Source organism: Lacerta agilis, chromosome 1 (assembly GCF_009819535.1).
Source record: "Lacerta agilis isolate rLacAgi1 chromosome 1, rLacAgi1.pri, whole genome shotgun sequence".
In the NCBI taxonomy this organism is placed as follows: domain Eukaryota; kingdom Metazoa; phylum Chordata; class Lepidosauria; order Squamata; family Lacertidae; genus Lacerta; species Lacerta agilis.
This window is the reverse complement of record NC_046312.1, coordinates 48,443,111-48,456,932: the sequence shown is the minus strand read 5'-3', so window position 1 is coordinate 48,456,932 and position 13,822 is coordinate 48,443,111. Positions and strand designations below refer to the sequence as shown.

General features: G+C 41.5%; 1 protein-coding gene across 1 annotated transcript in view; it reads right to left on the bottom strand.

Annotated features, from left to right (window-relative positions):
• The window catches only part of LRP4 (LDL receptor related protein 4), a 100,769-nt gene that overhangs the window by 12,954 nt on the left and 73,993 nt on the right, over positions 1-13,822 (bottom strand). The window contains 10 exon segments of the mRNA XM_033148267.1: positions 368-530; positions 649-820; positions 1,070-1,156; positions 6,002-6,142; positions 7,096-7,227; positions 8,264-8,453; positions 9,168-9,369; positions 10,659-10,764; positions 12,051-12,132; positions 12,698-12,906. Of these exon segments, the coding sequence (XP_033004158.1) occupies positions 368-530; positions 649-820; positions 1,070-1,156; positions 6,002-6,142; positions 7,096-7,227; positions 8,264-8,453; positions 9,168-9,369; positions 10,659-10,764; positions 12,051-12,132; positions 12,698-12,906 (1,484 nt within the window).

Genomic DNA, 13,822 nt, shown 5'->3' with positions numbered 1-13,822 from the left:
TCACTTTGGGGCAAACAAGCCATGATCCCAGGTTCAGATTGACACAAGCCAAGGGGTCATGGTTTGTTGCTCCTGGCACAGCACAGGCAGGAGGACCAAGGAAGGACCAGAGCAGGGAATTTCTGAGCAGGATGCACTACAGCGAATGGCTTAGCAGCTCATTCGTGCTCCACCACAGCTGAATGTCAGACATTAATTATGGTTTAATGCGCGTGCCACTGCTACTGCTGAGCGATGAACCCGCACTTATGAATTCCCTTAGTCCTCAATGACTCTTTAATCCCTCTCATGCCATCCCTTCCTTCAGATATAAAGTTCTGAACTCCATCCCAAGAAAACACTCTGCACGCCTTGTAGCAGTTCCAACCTCAGTATGTGCATCAGCCCAGAGCAGTTGTGATCCAGCTCGATCCACAGCCAGTCCATTTGGCCATCCCAGGTTGTTGTTGATAAGCACCATGCGCCTGGAGCCGTCCATGCCAGCTTGTTCCAGCTTGGCGTTCTCTCCCCAGTCCGTCCAATACATAAAACTGAAGGAAGAGGAAAAGCCAGTAAGCGACCAACTGAGAAGCCAGCATGGGAATTATTCCCATGTCTTCCCATCCTCTGCCTTTCCCTTGACCAAGACGTACTACAGCCAGCACTCACCCCATCTCGTGATACAGAGCAATGGCTCTTGGGCTGTCCAGGTTTTCCCATACCAAAACTCTCCTCATTGACCCATCCAGGTTGCCCACTTCAATCCTTTTGGTCCCTGTGTCAGTCCAATACACTTTGCGACCGATAGCATCCACTGCTAGTCCATCTGTGGTTTGCAACCCTAGTAAAAAAGTGGCAGCAATGTCATTGTTTCTTGCTACTTACTAACCATCACGTTTAGGATCTTTCCTCGTTAAAAACACCCGCAAGATTCACAGGGCATTTCTTGCCACAAATATTCCTAGGTGCTCCATTAGGTGCTCACTCCAGAGAACTGACTATGCTATTAAGACTGTGCTCACATCACCCGGCAAAATCCATCTCTGAAAGCAGCCTGGAGGAGTGGCTATTTCAGTAAAGCATCTATTACCTGTAGTAACAATATCTTCATACTGAGATCCATCTAAGGCAGCCCTGCTGATCTTCCTCAGTGTGCTGTCCGACCAATAGACCTTTCCTGAGGAAGAAATAGGAGAACATCAGCAACATCTACGCAGAAAATCCTAAAAACAGGCATTAAGGAAGTAGCATTAGCAGACGAGGAAAGTAATGGGGAAACCTGCATTTTGGTGTGCCGTGCTTTTGTTAAGCCCAGTTAAAAAAACAACAGCAGTGTGGTACCAGGACCAAGTGAAAAGGACCCAGAAGAAGGCAAGAAAGCAGAAGCAACTGGAGGAGAAGATTAAAACAAAGGAAAATGGCGTTTAAGCTAATGACATGGAATGTACGGGGATTGAACCAGAGACCAAAGAGACGCAGAGTATTTCATGGATTGGAAAAGAAGAATTTGGATATTGTATGTTTACAGGAGACACACATAGTTCGACGACATAGAAGATTATTACAAAATAAAAAGCTAGGCCAAGAGTTCATATCATCAGACAAGGTCAAAAAGAGAGGTGTGGTAATATATGTAAAGGAGAAATATAGCCCAAGACAGCTATTTAAAGATGAAGAAGGGAGATACATCGCAATTGAAATCAAAATACAAGGCGAAAAATTTTTGATCCTGGGACTCTATGCACCAAATGATGGAAAGTCAATTTTCTACAAAAAAATACATGACCTGCTGTTGGATTATTTGGATTATAAATTAATTTGCCTTGGAGACTTTAATGGTGCAGTTTCCACTTTAATGGATAGATCACAAAGAACTAAATTAACAAATGATGGGAAACTACCTAAGACTTTTTTCGAAATGGTGGACAATTTAAACTTGGAGGATGCCTGGAGGCTAAAAAACCCCACCGATACTGAGGCAACTTATTTCAGTGAATCTCAGCAGTCATGGTCGAGGATAGATTACATCTGGATATCGAACGAATTGGCACCGAAAATACAAAAAGCAGAAATCGGCCCAAAGACCTATTCGGACCATAACCCTGTACAGGTAACTCTCAAAATGGTTTCCAAGGGTTCTTTCAGATGGAGAATGGATGACGCGGTGATGAGAGACACCAAGCTGGTAGAAAGAGCTGTGAAAAAGATGAAGGAGTATTTTCAAATAAATTGGAATTCGGAAGTAGAAAAAAGAATTGCCTGGGATGCAAGTAAGGCGGTAATGAGAGGATTCCTCATAAGTGAAAAAGCAAAAAAGAAAAAATTACAAAATGCGGAAATGGAAAGACTGTTGAAATTAATCAAAGTTAAAGAAAAAGAGTTAAGAGGACATCCCAAATCTCTAAGAATTCAAAAGGAAATTAAATACTTACAATCCCAGTATGCTAAAATTATGAATCAAGATATAGAATGGAAATTGAAAATGATGAAACAAAGATCATTTGAATCTGCGAATAAATGTGGAAAACTACTAGCTTGGCAACTGAAGAAAAGACAAAAGGCAAATGTCATCGGCAATTTAGCAGTAAACGGAAAAATAGTGGAGAACCCGGAGGAAATCAGAAAGTGTTTTCAAAAATTTTATAAGCAACTGTACAAGGAGGAGAGGATAAAAGAAGAAGAGATAGACCGATTTCTGCAACAACATAGTTTGCAAAAAGTCCCAGAGGACAAACTAATAACCCTCAACCACCCAATATCGACCCAAGAGATTGAGGACGCAATTAAGAACATGCAATTAGGAAAGGCACCAGGACCAGATGGACTAACAGCAAAGTTTTATAAGACTCTTAAAGATTGGCTTTCGCAGCCTTTGAAAGAAGTTTGCAACAAAATATTGGAAGGAGATAGGGCGCCAGAGACGTGGAAAGAAGCCTTTATCACACTGATCCCAAAACCAGATACAGATAGAATGCAAATGAAAAATTATCGTCCAATTTCCCTTTTGAATGTGGATTATAAAATTTTTGCAAATGTTATGGCTACAAGATTAAAAAGAGTGCTGAAAGATTATATACATAAAGATCAAGCGGGTTTCCTTCCAGGAAGACAAATAAGCAACAATACAAGAATTATTGTGGACATTCTAGAAAAACTGGAAAGAAACATAAATACAGAGGCAGCACTATTGTTTATTGACGCGGAGAAAGCCTTTGACAAGATATCTTGGATGTTTATGAAAAAGAATTTGGAAAAGATGGGAGTTGGAGAAAGATTCTTAAATGGTATTAAAGCCATTTATACAGAACAAAGAGCAAAAATAATAGTAAATGGTGTGATATCGGAGGAAATTGAAGTTGAAAAAGGAACAAGACAAGGGTGCCCTATCTCCCCTTTATTATTTATTACGGTCCTGGAGGTCCTCTTAAATATGTTACGAAAAGAGAAACAGATAAAAGGAATTAGGGTGGGAGAGAAAGAATACAAACTACGCGCCTTTGCAGATGACTTGATGCTATCCCTACAAGAACCAGAAAGCAGTGTCCCCAAAGCCTTGGAATTAATTGAACAATTCGGACGTGTAGCTGGCTTCAAATTAAATAAACAGAAAACCAAAGTTTTAAGTAAAAATATGAGTGCAGAACAGATACAAAGATTACAAGATGGCACAGGCCTCAACTTTGTTAAATCTGTAAAATATCTAGGTATCAATCTCACAGCAAAAAACGTGAACCTGTACAAAGATAATTATGAAAAACTGTGGATAGAGATAAAGAAAGATCTGGAGATATGGACTAGATTGAAACTGTCGTTAATGGGAAGAATAGCCGCGATTAAAATGAATGTCCTACCAAGGATGCTGTTTTTATTCCAAGCCATACCGATTTTGGATAAAATGGACTGTTTTAAGATATGGCAAAGGGACTTATCGAAGTTTATATGGCAGGGCAAAAAGCCGAGAATTAAGTTTAAGGTTTTGACAGACTCTAAAGAGAGAGGAGGCTTTGCCCTGCCGGATTTAAGACTTTATTTTGAAGCAGCTGCCTTTTGCTGGTTAAAAGACTGGTTTAAATTAGAGAATGTAGATGTGCTGGACTTGGAAGGACACGATAACATGTTTGGTTGGCATGCATACCTTTGGTATGACAAAGCAAAAATTCACAGAACTTTTAAGAGTCACATAATCAGGAAATCTCTGTATCAGGTTTGGATTAGGTATAAAGACTTGCTGGAGAGAAAGACTCCTAGATGGATATCACCAGTGGAGGCTAAGGCCTATAAGAGACCAAACATGTCTGCAAGTTGGTTACGATACATGGACATATTGCAGGAGGAAGGGGACTCATTTAAATTGAAAAGCCACGATCAAGTCAAAAGTCAAGTCCCTGACTGGCTGCAATATCACCAGGTACATGAAACATTTAAATTAGACAAAAAAATTGGTTTTCAAGTGGAAAAATCAAAACTGGAAACAGAACTGATCGAATCGAACTCTAAAAACCTTTCCAAGATGTATAATTTGTTGCTAGAGTGGCATACGAAAGACGAATTGGTTAAATCAACAATGATAGATTGGGCAAAAGATGTGGGTCATAACATTATGATGGATAACTGGGAGAGATTGTGGCGGAAAGGTATCAATTTTACTGCATGTAATAGCTTAAGAGAAAATGTAATGAAAATGATATATAGATGGTATCTGACACCAGTTAAGTTAGCTAGAATGAATTCTAAAATGTCGGATGTGTGTTGGAAATGTAAATCGTCGAAAGGTACCTTTTATCATATGTGGTGGTCATGTTCAGGGGTAAAGGCCTTCTGGGATAAGATTTATAATGAGCTTAAGAAGGTAATGAAAATTACCTTTTGTAAGAAACCAGAGGCATTTCTTTTGAGCATGACCAACGAAGAGATACCCAGTCAGGATAGAGTATTTTTTATGTATGCCACGACAGCGGCTAGAATTTTATTGGCAAGAACTTGGAAGGGTGAAGAGATACCGACAATTGAAGAATGGCAGATGAAGCTGATGGAGTATATGGAGCTCGCAGACCTGACCGCCAGAATCCGAGACCAGAGGGAGGAGAAGGTGTCGCAAGATTGGAAGAAATTTAAGGACTATTTAGTTAAGCATGTTAATTTGAATGTTTGAATATCTGTGCAGAAATATATAAAAGAATCGGCTTTAGAAGTTTAAGGTTAGTTATAATGGTCTTAGAAGTAATTTTGATGTGATAGATCTATTTGTATAAGAAGGTGTCAAGATACAGAATATAAGTTAAGAAATATATTGGTTTAGATAAATTTAAAGAACATTAGGATATTGAGCATGAGTTAATGGGAAAAGAAATGAAGCTACCTAAAGAGTATATATGTTTTTGAAGACAGAGGAGGGATCAGGGGAAGTCCCCCTAAGAAGTAAAAAATAAGTGGAGAAACTAAGATAAGTATTTGGCAAGGTTTGTATAAGTTTTCTTTTTTATATGGTATTGTTGTGTTTTATATTGTTGATTGTGTATTATGTTCTTACTGTGTTTATGTATGTTTAATGTTGTTTTTGTTTTGTTTTATGGTAAAATAATAAAATCTTTTTTTAAAAAAAACAACAACAGCAGTGCTACCTGTTACTGCAGCACAGGGGATTTACTGATGAAACACACTACTCACAGGCATTATGAAATATATACTCTTAAAAAATGAACACATTGTGATATGCTCTTCAAAAGGGCAGAAGCTATAACTGTATTGGCATTACATGAAGAGTTATTGATTATTACGTTTATTACCAAAAGCAGAAGGGATTTGTTTTGGAATATTTCTCCTTTTTTCTCTCTCTCTCTCTCTCTCTCTCTCTCTCTCTCTCTCTCTCTCTCTTTTACTAAAGACCAATTCTCAGTCTACATCTTAACAATTCGTAGATCAGGGATAGAGAACCCAAAGCTTCCACATGTTGTTAGACTTTTGAATCCAACCAGCCCCCAGTGGATCAGTGCTTAAAATGGTTAAATGACACATTTCAGACCTTCTTGAGGATCCACTCCGATGGCAATAGCGTTTTTCATGGTGACATTGACCGAGACAACTACGTCGGCAAAATACGGGATGTCAAGCGAAACCAGACGAATATCCGACCTTCTAGCAAAGATCAAGAAGCTAGTCATACCTGCAGAGTTGAAGACAAGATTATATTCCACATTTAACACTGTTCTTCTACTCAGCAGTTTCGCATATGCCATCTCTGAGCTAACCGAGAAGCAACAAGGATATTTTCAAATTTTTGTTTTTGAATCTTATTTGTTTTTGGTGCTTTTTTATTGTATGCTTGTAAATTGTCTTGAGACTCATGAGAAAGGCAATTCAAGAATTAGTAATTGCCATCACAATTGCCAAACAAAAAAAAAAAACTCCAGGTAAACATTTCTGCTAAGGATGTCACTGGATGATCTGTTACAGACCACATATATGGTATGACAAAGGGGATATGGAATGAAAGAGTAGAGGCAAGAGTTACAGCTCTAGGGCTTTGAAATAAAAGTGGTGCATCTTCCATGCTTCTTGTGGCATAAGCATAGAATCTGCTACTTTTATCATACATTACTTCTCATCCTCAGAAAATATATGACTTCTGGTTTTCAGGGGACAGCATCTTATTTCCTTTTCTGGATCTCGAGCCACGTCTACCATTCCTTTGGTCTCTTTTGCCCTGTTGGCTATCTTAATAGCCAAATCTGCTTTGTTTCATTGCCTTCTGACATTCTTTTCTTTACCATAAATCCTAAATGTTCAGGCAGAACTATGCTAATTATGCCATATATTAAATGTGCACAATATATTCTGATCAAAGAATCTGTGTTTCCCTGGGCCAAGATTTATTTGGTGGGTGTATTCATACCAAGAGCCTTTTTTGTGTTTCCCAAGCCTATGTGGCACCCTCCAGACGTTGTTGGACTCCAACTCCTGCCAGCCTCAGCCAGCACAGCTACTGGTTAGGGATGATGGGAGCTTGGGTGCAACAACACTGGTTATCCCTGTTGTAGGGCTTTGTACCTAGAGGCCTATCCAGAGCAGGCTGTGGGGATTAAAGACCCAGATGCTGCAGAATGTGGGGAGACCTACCTGGTAAGCAAGTCTTGCCATCAGGCTGTAGGTTGATACCGGTGGGACAAGTACAGCTGTAACCTTTAGGGAGAGGAGCCAGGAGGCAAAGATGACTGCATCCACCATTATTAACTGTGCATTCTGTACGTACTGAAAAAAGGAGAAGAAAACAATGCATCACAACAAGGCCAGACAGAGAAGCCCAAAGCATTCTGGGAAATGGTATATAATGAGTTGGGGGGGGGGAAATGTTTAAAATAACTTTTGTGAAAAAAACTGAAGCTTTTTTTTTTTAAAGGAATTTTAGATGCAGAAATACCAAAGGAGCAGAAAATACTATTCATGTGCGCGATGACGACAGTACAGATACTTTTGGCCCGGAGATGGAAGGAAGACAAAGCCCCGACCAGAGAGGAACCGCTGATAAAGATGATGAATTACGCCGAAATGGTGAAAATGACCAGGAAGATCAGAAATCAAGAAGATAGAAATTTTACTAAGGAATGGGCAAAAATAATAATTTATCTTGGAGAACACTGTAAACAACTAAAAACTTTGGCAGGATTGTACCAACACTTGTAATGTAACAAGAACTATGGGAAAACAGGGTCTTTTTTTTTTAATTAAGAAAACGGAGAATCTTATAAGATGCACTGGAAAAAAGAAATGTTGATGGAACCCATGGAGGCATGGAGGGAAGTCCAAGGATTCAGGGAATCCTTTATATGTATGATTATTATTATTATTATTATTATTATTATTATTATTATTATTATTAATTTTATTATTTATACCCCACCCATCTGAATATAAACGTAAGCTGTAAAAACCAATAAAAAATTTTTTAGAAAGAAAGAAAGAAGAGAAGCCCAATGCAGAATATGTCAGGAATAACAGCAACAGCATGCTTCAAAATTCTACAAGCATTCATGGGAACATGAACGGCACAGAGGAGCACTTTCCATGAAAATAAGTCACAAAGGATTCATTCACATGTACTTTTGAATTAAATTTCTGTCAGGGTGCAGGGTGCTTAGAATCACAGAATTGTAGAGTTGGAAGGGACCCCGAGCATCGTCTATAGTCCAAACCCCTGCAATGCAGGAATAGGCAGCCATCACATACAGATTCTCTAGCTGTAGGGTCAGGCCAAGCAGCAAGGGATGGCGTATCCCCTCCCATGTACCTGAAGGCCTGTGCCGATGGAAGACGTGGATGTCCATGAGGTTTTCCAGGTTGTCCTGCAGAGTTTCACGATTCTGCCCTGTCCTTTTGTCAGCACTCTGGATGCTCTTTGCCTGCCAATCGGTCCAGTACAGCCGAGCTCCATAAAGAGTAAGCCCAAAGGGGTGAGGCAGGTTGCTTCCAATCAGCACCTGTCAGTCCCCAAAGCAAAGACCCACAAGGAGTTTTAGTAACAACACACAGCCGGCATGGCAGCAGGGACTAAAGGGGGCTGTTTTTCAGTCCAAAGAGCCACATATCCTTCTGGGTAACCTCCCAGGGGCCACATGCAATTGGTGAGTGCAACCAAAGGCAAAAAGTGGCTGTGCAACAAATTTTGCCTTTGTACAGTAGTCTGCATTTTACCCTCTCTATCCTCCATCCAGGCAAACAAAAGATATCATCAGAGTTGAAGGACACATTCCAGCCAGGTAAAAGCATGGGGTGTGTAAAACAGGACCAGGGAGGGTTATGGCCTGGGAAGAGGTCTGAGGACCAGGCAGAGAGATCTGGAGGGCATATTTGGCCCCTGGGCCCCAGGTTCACCACCCTGCAGGTAGGCTGCAGGTAGCCCCAGCAATGGATCCACCCCTCTCTCCTTATACTTTTTGCAGTATGCAATCTTCACTCAGGAGTAGATTGATTTGCCTGTTCAGACAGACATAAATTATTTTATTTTTAATTTTTTTGGTCAGTAACAAGACAGTCCCTACCCTCAGGCTAATTATCTAAGCAGCCAAGACCTTTTGGAGACCAGAAGCGAGTTGCATTGGGACCAAGTGGCAAACACACTGCATTTTATCCCCAAGCAATTCCTATTTACAGCTCCTTTCCCAGAAGGCTTCGATTCACCTTGGCTTTCTTACCTTCCTGTTGCTGCCATCCAGGCCAGCGTACTCAATTGTCTTCATGCCGGCATCTGCCCAGTACAGACGATGAGATTCATAATCAATGGCTAGTCCATTGGGCCAGGTCAGGTTGGAAGAGATGATCACCAAGCGGTCAGAGGCGTCCATGCCTGCACGCTCAATCTTCGGGTTAGCCCCCCAGTCAGTCCAGTACATGAATCTGCACACACATACAAAACTGCACGTGACTTCTGTTCCTTTAGTGGCAGAATTATTTCCCCCTGCCAATGAGCTCCACAAATGTACTGGCAAGTGCTTTCAACTTTCACAGTGACTACTCTCCTAAAACAGAATCTGTACGCCCTACTCTAAGGCTCCATGCAAAGGAAGAGTAAAAAAAAAAAAAGGCCGCCAAGAGATCCCATTATCATGTGGGCCTCCTCTTTTCTGCAAAAATGAGGCAATAGAATTTCACGACTTTCACTCCTAATCTATGGAAGAAGAAGAAGAAGAAGAAGAAGAAGAAGAAGAAGAAGAAGAAGAAGAAGAAGAAGAAGAAGAAGTTCAGAACTTCCATGTGCCATCAGACCATTCCATGGACTTCAGCAAAGTAAGACAACACAGTTTCTCTTCAGTCTGTTTTTGTAGACAAACCTAGGCTGCACTGCTTTCTCACTATGTCTCCTTCCAGGTAGTGACAGTAAGCAATATGAAATGGCCAGAGACAGAGCATCAGGAATATAGGAAGCTGCCTTGGGCAGAGTCAAGCTATTGGTCCACCTAGCCTCACTACTGTCTACACTGACAGACAGTGGCTCTACAAGGTTTCAGGCAGGGGACTTTCCCGGCGCAAACTGGAGATGCCAGGGATTGTACTCGGAACCTTTGGCATGCAAGGCAGATGTTCTGCCAATGAGCTACAGCCCTTCCCAAACAGTGAAGGTCGTAGAATTATAGAGTTGGGCTCTAGCCTAACCCCTGCAATGCAGAAATCTTTTGCCCAACATGGGGCTCAACGCCACGATCCTGACATTAAGAGTATCATGGTCTACTGACTGAGCTATGAATGTTAAAAAGCTAGGAGTGGGTTTCTTTTTCTTTCTGTGGGACCTTGGTGAACCCTATTTGCCATCAGAAAGAGCATTTCAAACTCCAGGTCAGATAAGGGCAGACTACTTAAAGACCAATGTGGTTTATTTGGATTTTGTTAGTTTCTTTTATATTTTTACTGAAATTACGCCTTGTCCTACAGGCAACTCTGATCAGGTTTGCTTTGGTCCCTTCTGTTCTTGGCTTGCACATGAGGAGTTAAGGATGTTGGACACAGAGGAGCCTTGCATTAGGGTGGCTGGACTAGGGCAGTCTGATCGCCCCCAGTCTTGCTGTTTTAGGAAGGCCACCCACACCAGCGTCCAGCCCCCCCCCCCAACCTTTCAGGAATTGTAACAAGGACCTCGCAGGGCAGTGGCATGAAAATTTTTGCAGACTCCTGCAAAAGCAGCTTCTCACCCTCCAACAGGGTCCACCACAATATCCCTGGGTCTGTCTAGATTCTCCCAGATCAGTACAGTCCGCATAGTTCCATCTGTGTTAGACACCTCTATCCGGTCTGTTCCTGCATAGATTAGAGGAAGAGGATGGAAAGACCATAAGCCTCCGGAGTCATAGGAGAGACCATTAAAGAAAAACATCTATACAAAAGTACAGTCTCCACTTCACTCCCATCACCCAAACAGAAAATATCAGCAAGCTAAATTGCTCAGCAACCCTGAGAAGTTTGCTTTAGAATCCCTCTCCACATCTGTACTTTGGAAGCAACTTCCACTAAAACCAGAGAAACAGAGGACCGGATGCTATTAGCATAATTAAATGTAAATCATTTCCTGGACTGTACCACTTCAGGTTGCAGGTGAGGGGCTGCATGTTTTGAACACTACACTGTGAGGGGGGTAAGGAGACCTCTGTGCATAGAAAAATAGCATGTCAGGGAAAAATGGAAGCTGGATCATCTCTGTACCTGAGCATACTTTATCTTCCACATACAGAGAAAATAAAGTATGCTTCCCCTATGGGGAAGCATCCAAACATGCAGTCCTTAAGCCACAGTCTGAAACAGTTCGAGGAAAAGCTTTAATTCTGTGGTTTATACAAACAAATCCATATAGGAATAAGGAGCACTGCAAGATGTTTGAAATATCATGCAAGGACATTTGTGCGGCCATTGAGAACGTCCTGTGGAAATTTCCTATTTCAGAACTTTACTTTCTCAGATTATTAAACAGGAGCTCGTACTCCCTGAGTTTCTAGGAAAGCAGCAAAGCTGCATTTGGGCACCATGGTTTAATTTTTAATGTGAAGAAAATGAGTCTTGCCTACCCCAGAGCTATCCCCCGCCTCCCAACATAGTAACAAGGCGTTTGGCCCATTTTTGATTAACCACAACTCGCTGTGCTGTTCAAACCTTACAAAACTGATGAACCTAGTTTCAAAACAGCCAACTTCAAACCACAGTTTATTAATCCAATTCGTTTCAACAAACCAGTTAAGATTAACCACAGTTTACAGTTCAGATGCGACACATTAAAGTAATAGAATTTGGGAGAGGAAGCTTTCATTACAATCCTCACAACCATGCTGGAGGAGGAGACAGGAGCAGGAAGCTACCAAACCCTGGGGGGGACGGGACATGGCTGATAAACCACAGATTTATTGTGATGTCCAAAAACAATCCATGTAGAATAGCATTGCATGTCCATAGAAGAATGAATGTAAATGGCAACCAGTTTGTCTGTGGGAGAGAGGATATTATTCATACTTCCAAATATGCATTATTTGGTATGGCCCAGTTACAATTTAGGAGGCAATCCTCCAGAGACTAAGGTGGTTTTAGATAGTCAGTACCTGCATCTGTCCAGTACAACTTGTTGGTGACCCAGTCCACAGCCAGACCAGCAGGGCTTTCCAGGCTGCTATCTGCCACAACCTAGCAAGAAACAAAAGCAAGAAGGAATCTTAGGGGGAGAGAGGGGTACCCTTAACAGACTTGCTGCTGGATCCTGCTTAGCAGCAGAAACTTGTACTAGCCACATTCAACTACGAATGGATGTTCATAGATAGCTGAATGTCAACGTCAAAGAGATGGATGAAGAACAAACTAAGACGTAGTATGCCATCATCTGGCTGTTTTGATGATAAATTGTGGGCGCACACCAAAGATGATTAGAAAATTGATGTGCGCTAGCGGGACTTAAAATTTAATATGTCCCAGCTGTTTGAGAAAGGTACAGTCTAATTACTTCCCGACAGCCTAATATATCATATTCTAGCTATCTTCATTTCACTCATTTATTGGATGGTGCAGATGCCCTCATTTCAATGTTTGATTGCATTAACCGCCCAAAGGCACTTTCAAGGTGGCATGCTCATGCTGGTTTGCAGCCAAGCCAGCAATACAGAGAAGTCAATCAAACCAAAATATTCATTTTCGAAAAGGCTTAAATCTCCAAAACAACGCTGTGCGGTGGCTCACCACCCCAGAAGCATATTACCTCCTGTCCTGTTCCATCCCATTTTGCCCGACTAATGGAATCAGTGCCGACGTCCGTCCAGTAGATATAATCATCCTTTGCATCCCAGTCCAGGGCCACTGCATTGCGCACATCGGCCAAGGGGATGACGGCATCAGACAGGTCTTCTGTGTCGAAGCTGATACGACGGATGTCCATCCTTCGGGCAAAAAGCAGGAACTTGTCAAGACCTGATCAAAGGTCGAAAGGTCTTCTTTTAATTTCTCTAAGTTCAACAACATGGTAACAGACAACAGAAAATTATCTCGTTACGTCTTAAGCTCTGCTGCATCCACGCCCCTTTTGCATGGACTTCTATGATACGTGTATCCTTTATAGTGGAGGACAGACAATGCACAGCAATCAAGTGGGTAGGATGCTGTACGCATCTGCCGTTGGCAGAGGATTCTTGGGATGGGGACAGAGGAGGACATGCTGCTGGGAAAGCATCTCTTAAAGGGCAGTAAGTCTGACACAAAACAAAAGCGGCTGACGGTCCTTCTAAAAGGAGTAGGAGAATCATCCTTTCACCACTCTCCCATATAAATAAGAGACAAGGACATGAGTGCCCTGCTGGATCAGCCATGGGGTCCATCAAGCCTAGTATCCTGTGCCTCACAGTGACCAAATTGATGCTTCTGGAAAGCCCAGGAGCAGGGCACAAAAGCAAATTTGCCTTAGTAACTGGCATTCAGAGGTATACTGCTCCTGAATCAGGAGGGTCCACGTTAAGTGTCATATGCCCCATAAATTATTTACTAATTTATTTATAAGATTTCCTATCTGCCCTTTGCCTTAAGGTCCCAGGGCAGGCAACAACAGAATATACAATTATAAAACAGATAAAACTGTTAAACAGGTGAATCCTTTCCACGTGGAAACAGAACAGTATAAATTCAGTATAATATTTGTCTGAACCCTGTTTAAGAAACAACTACGCAAGTGGCATGTGATAGTATTATTTCATAAGTGAATTGCGCATTGTGTCTTTTGTCTGTCTCGAATCATGACTGATTCCATTAGGTGACCCTGAAACCTAGTATGACATAAGAGAGAAAGCATTCCCTCTATCCACATTCTCCACACCACTTTACAAACTCATGTCAT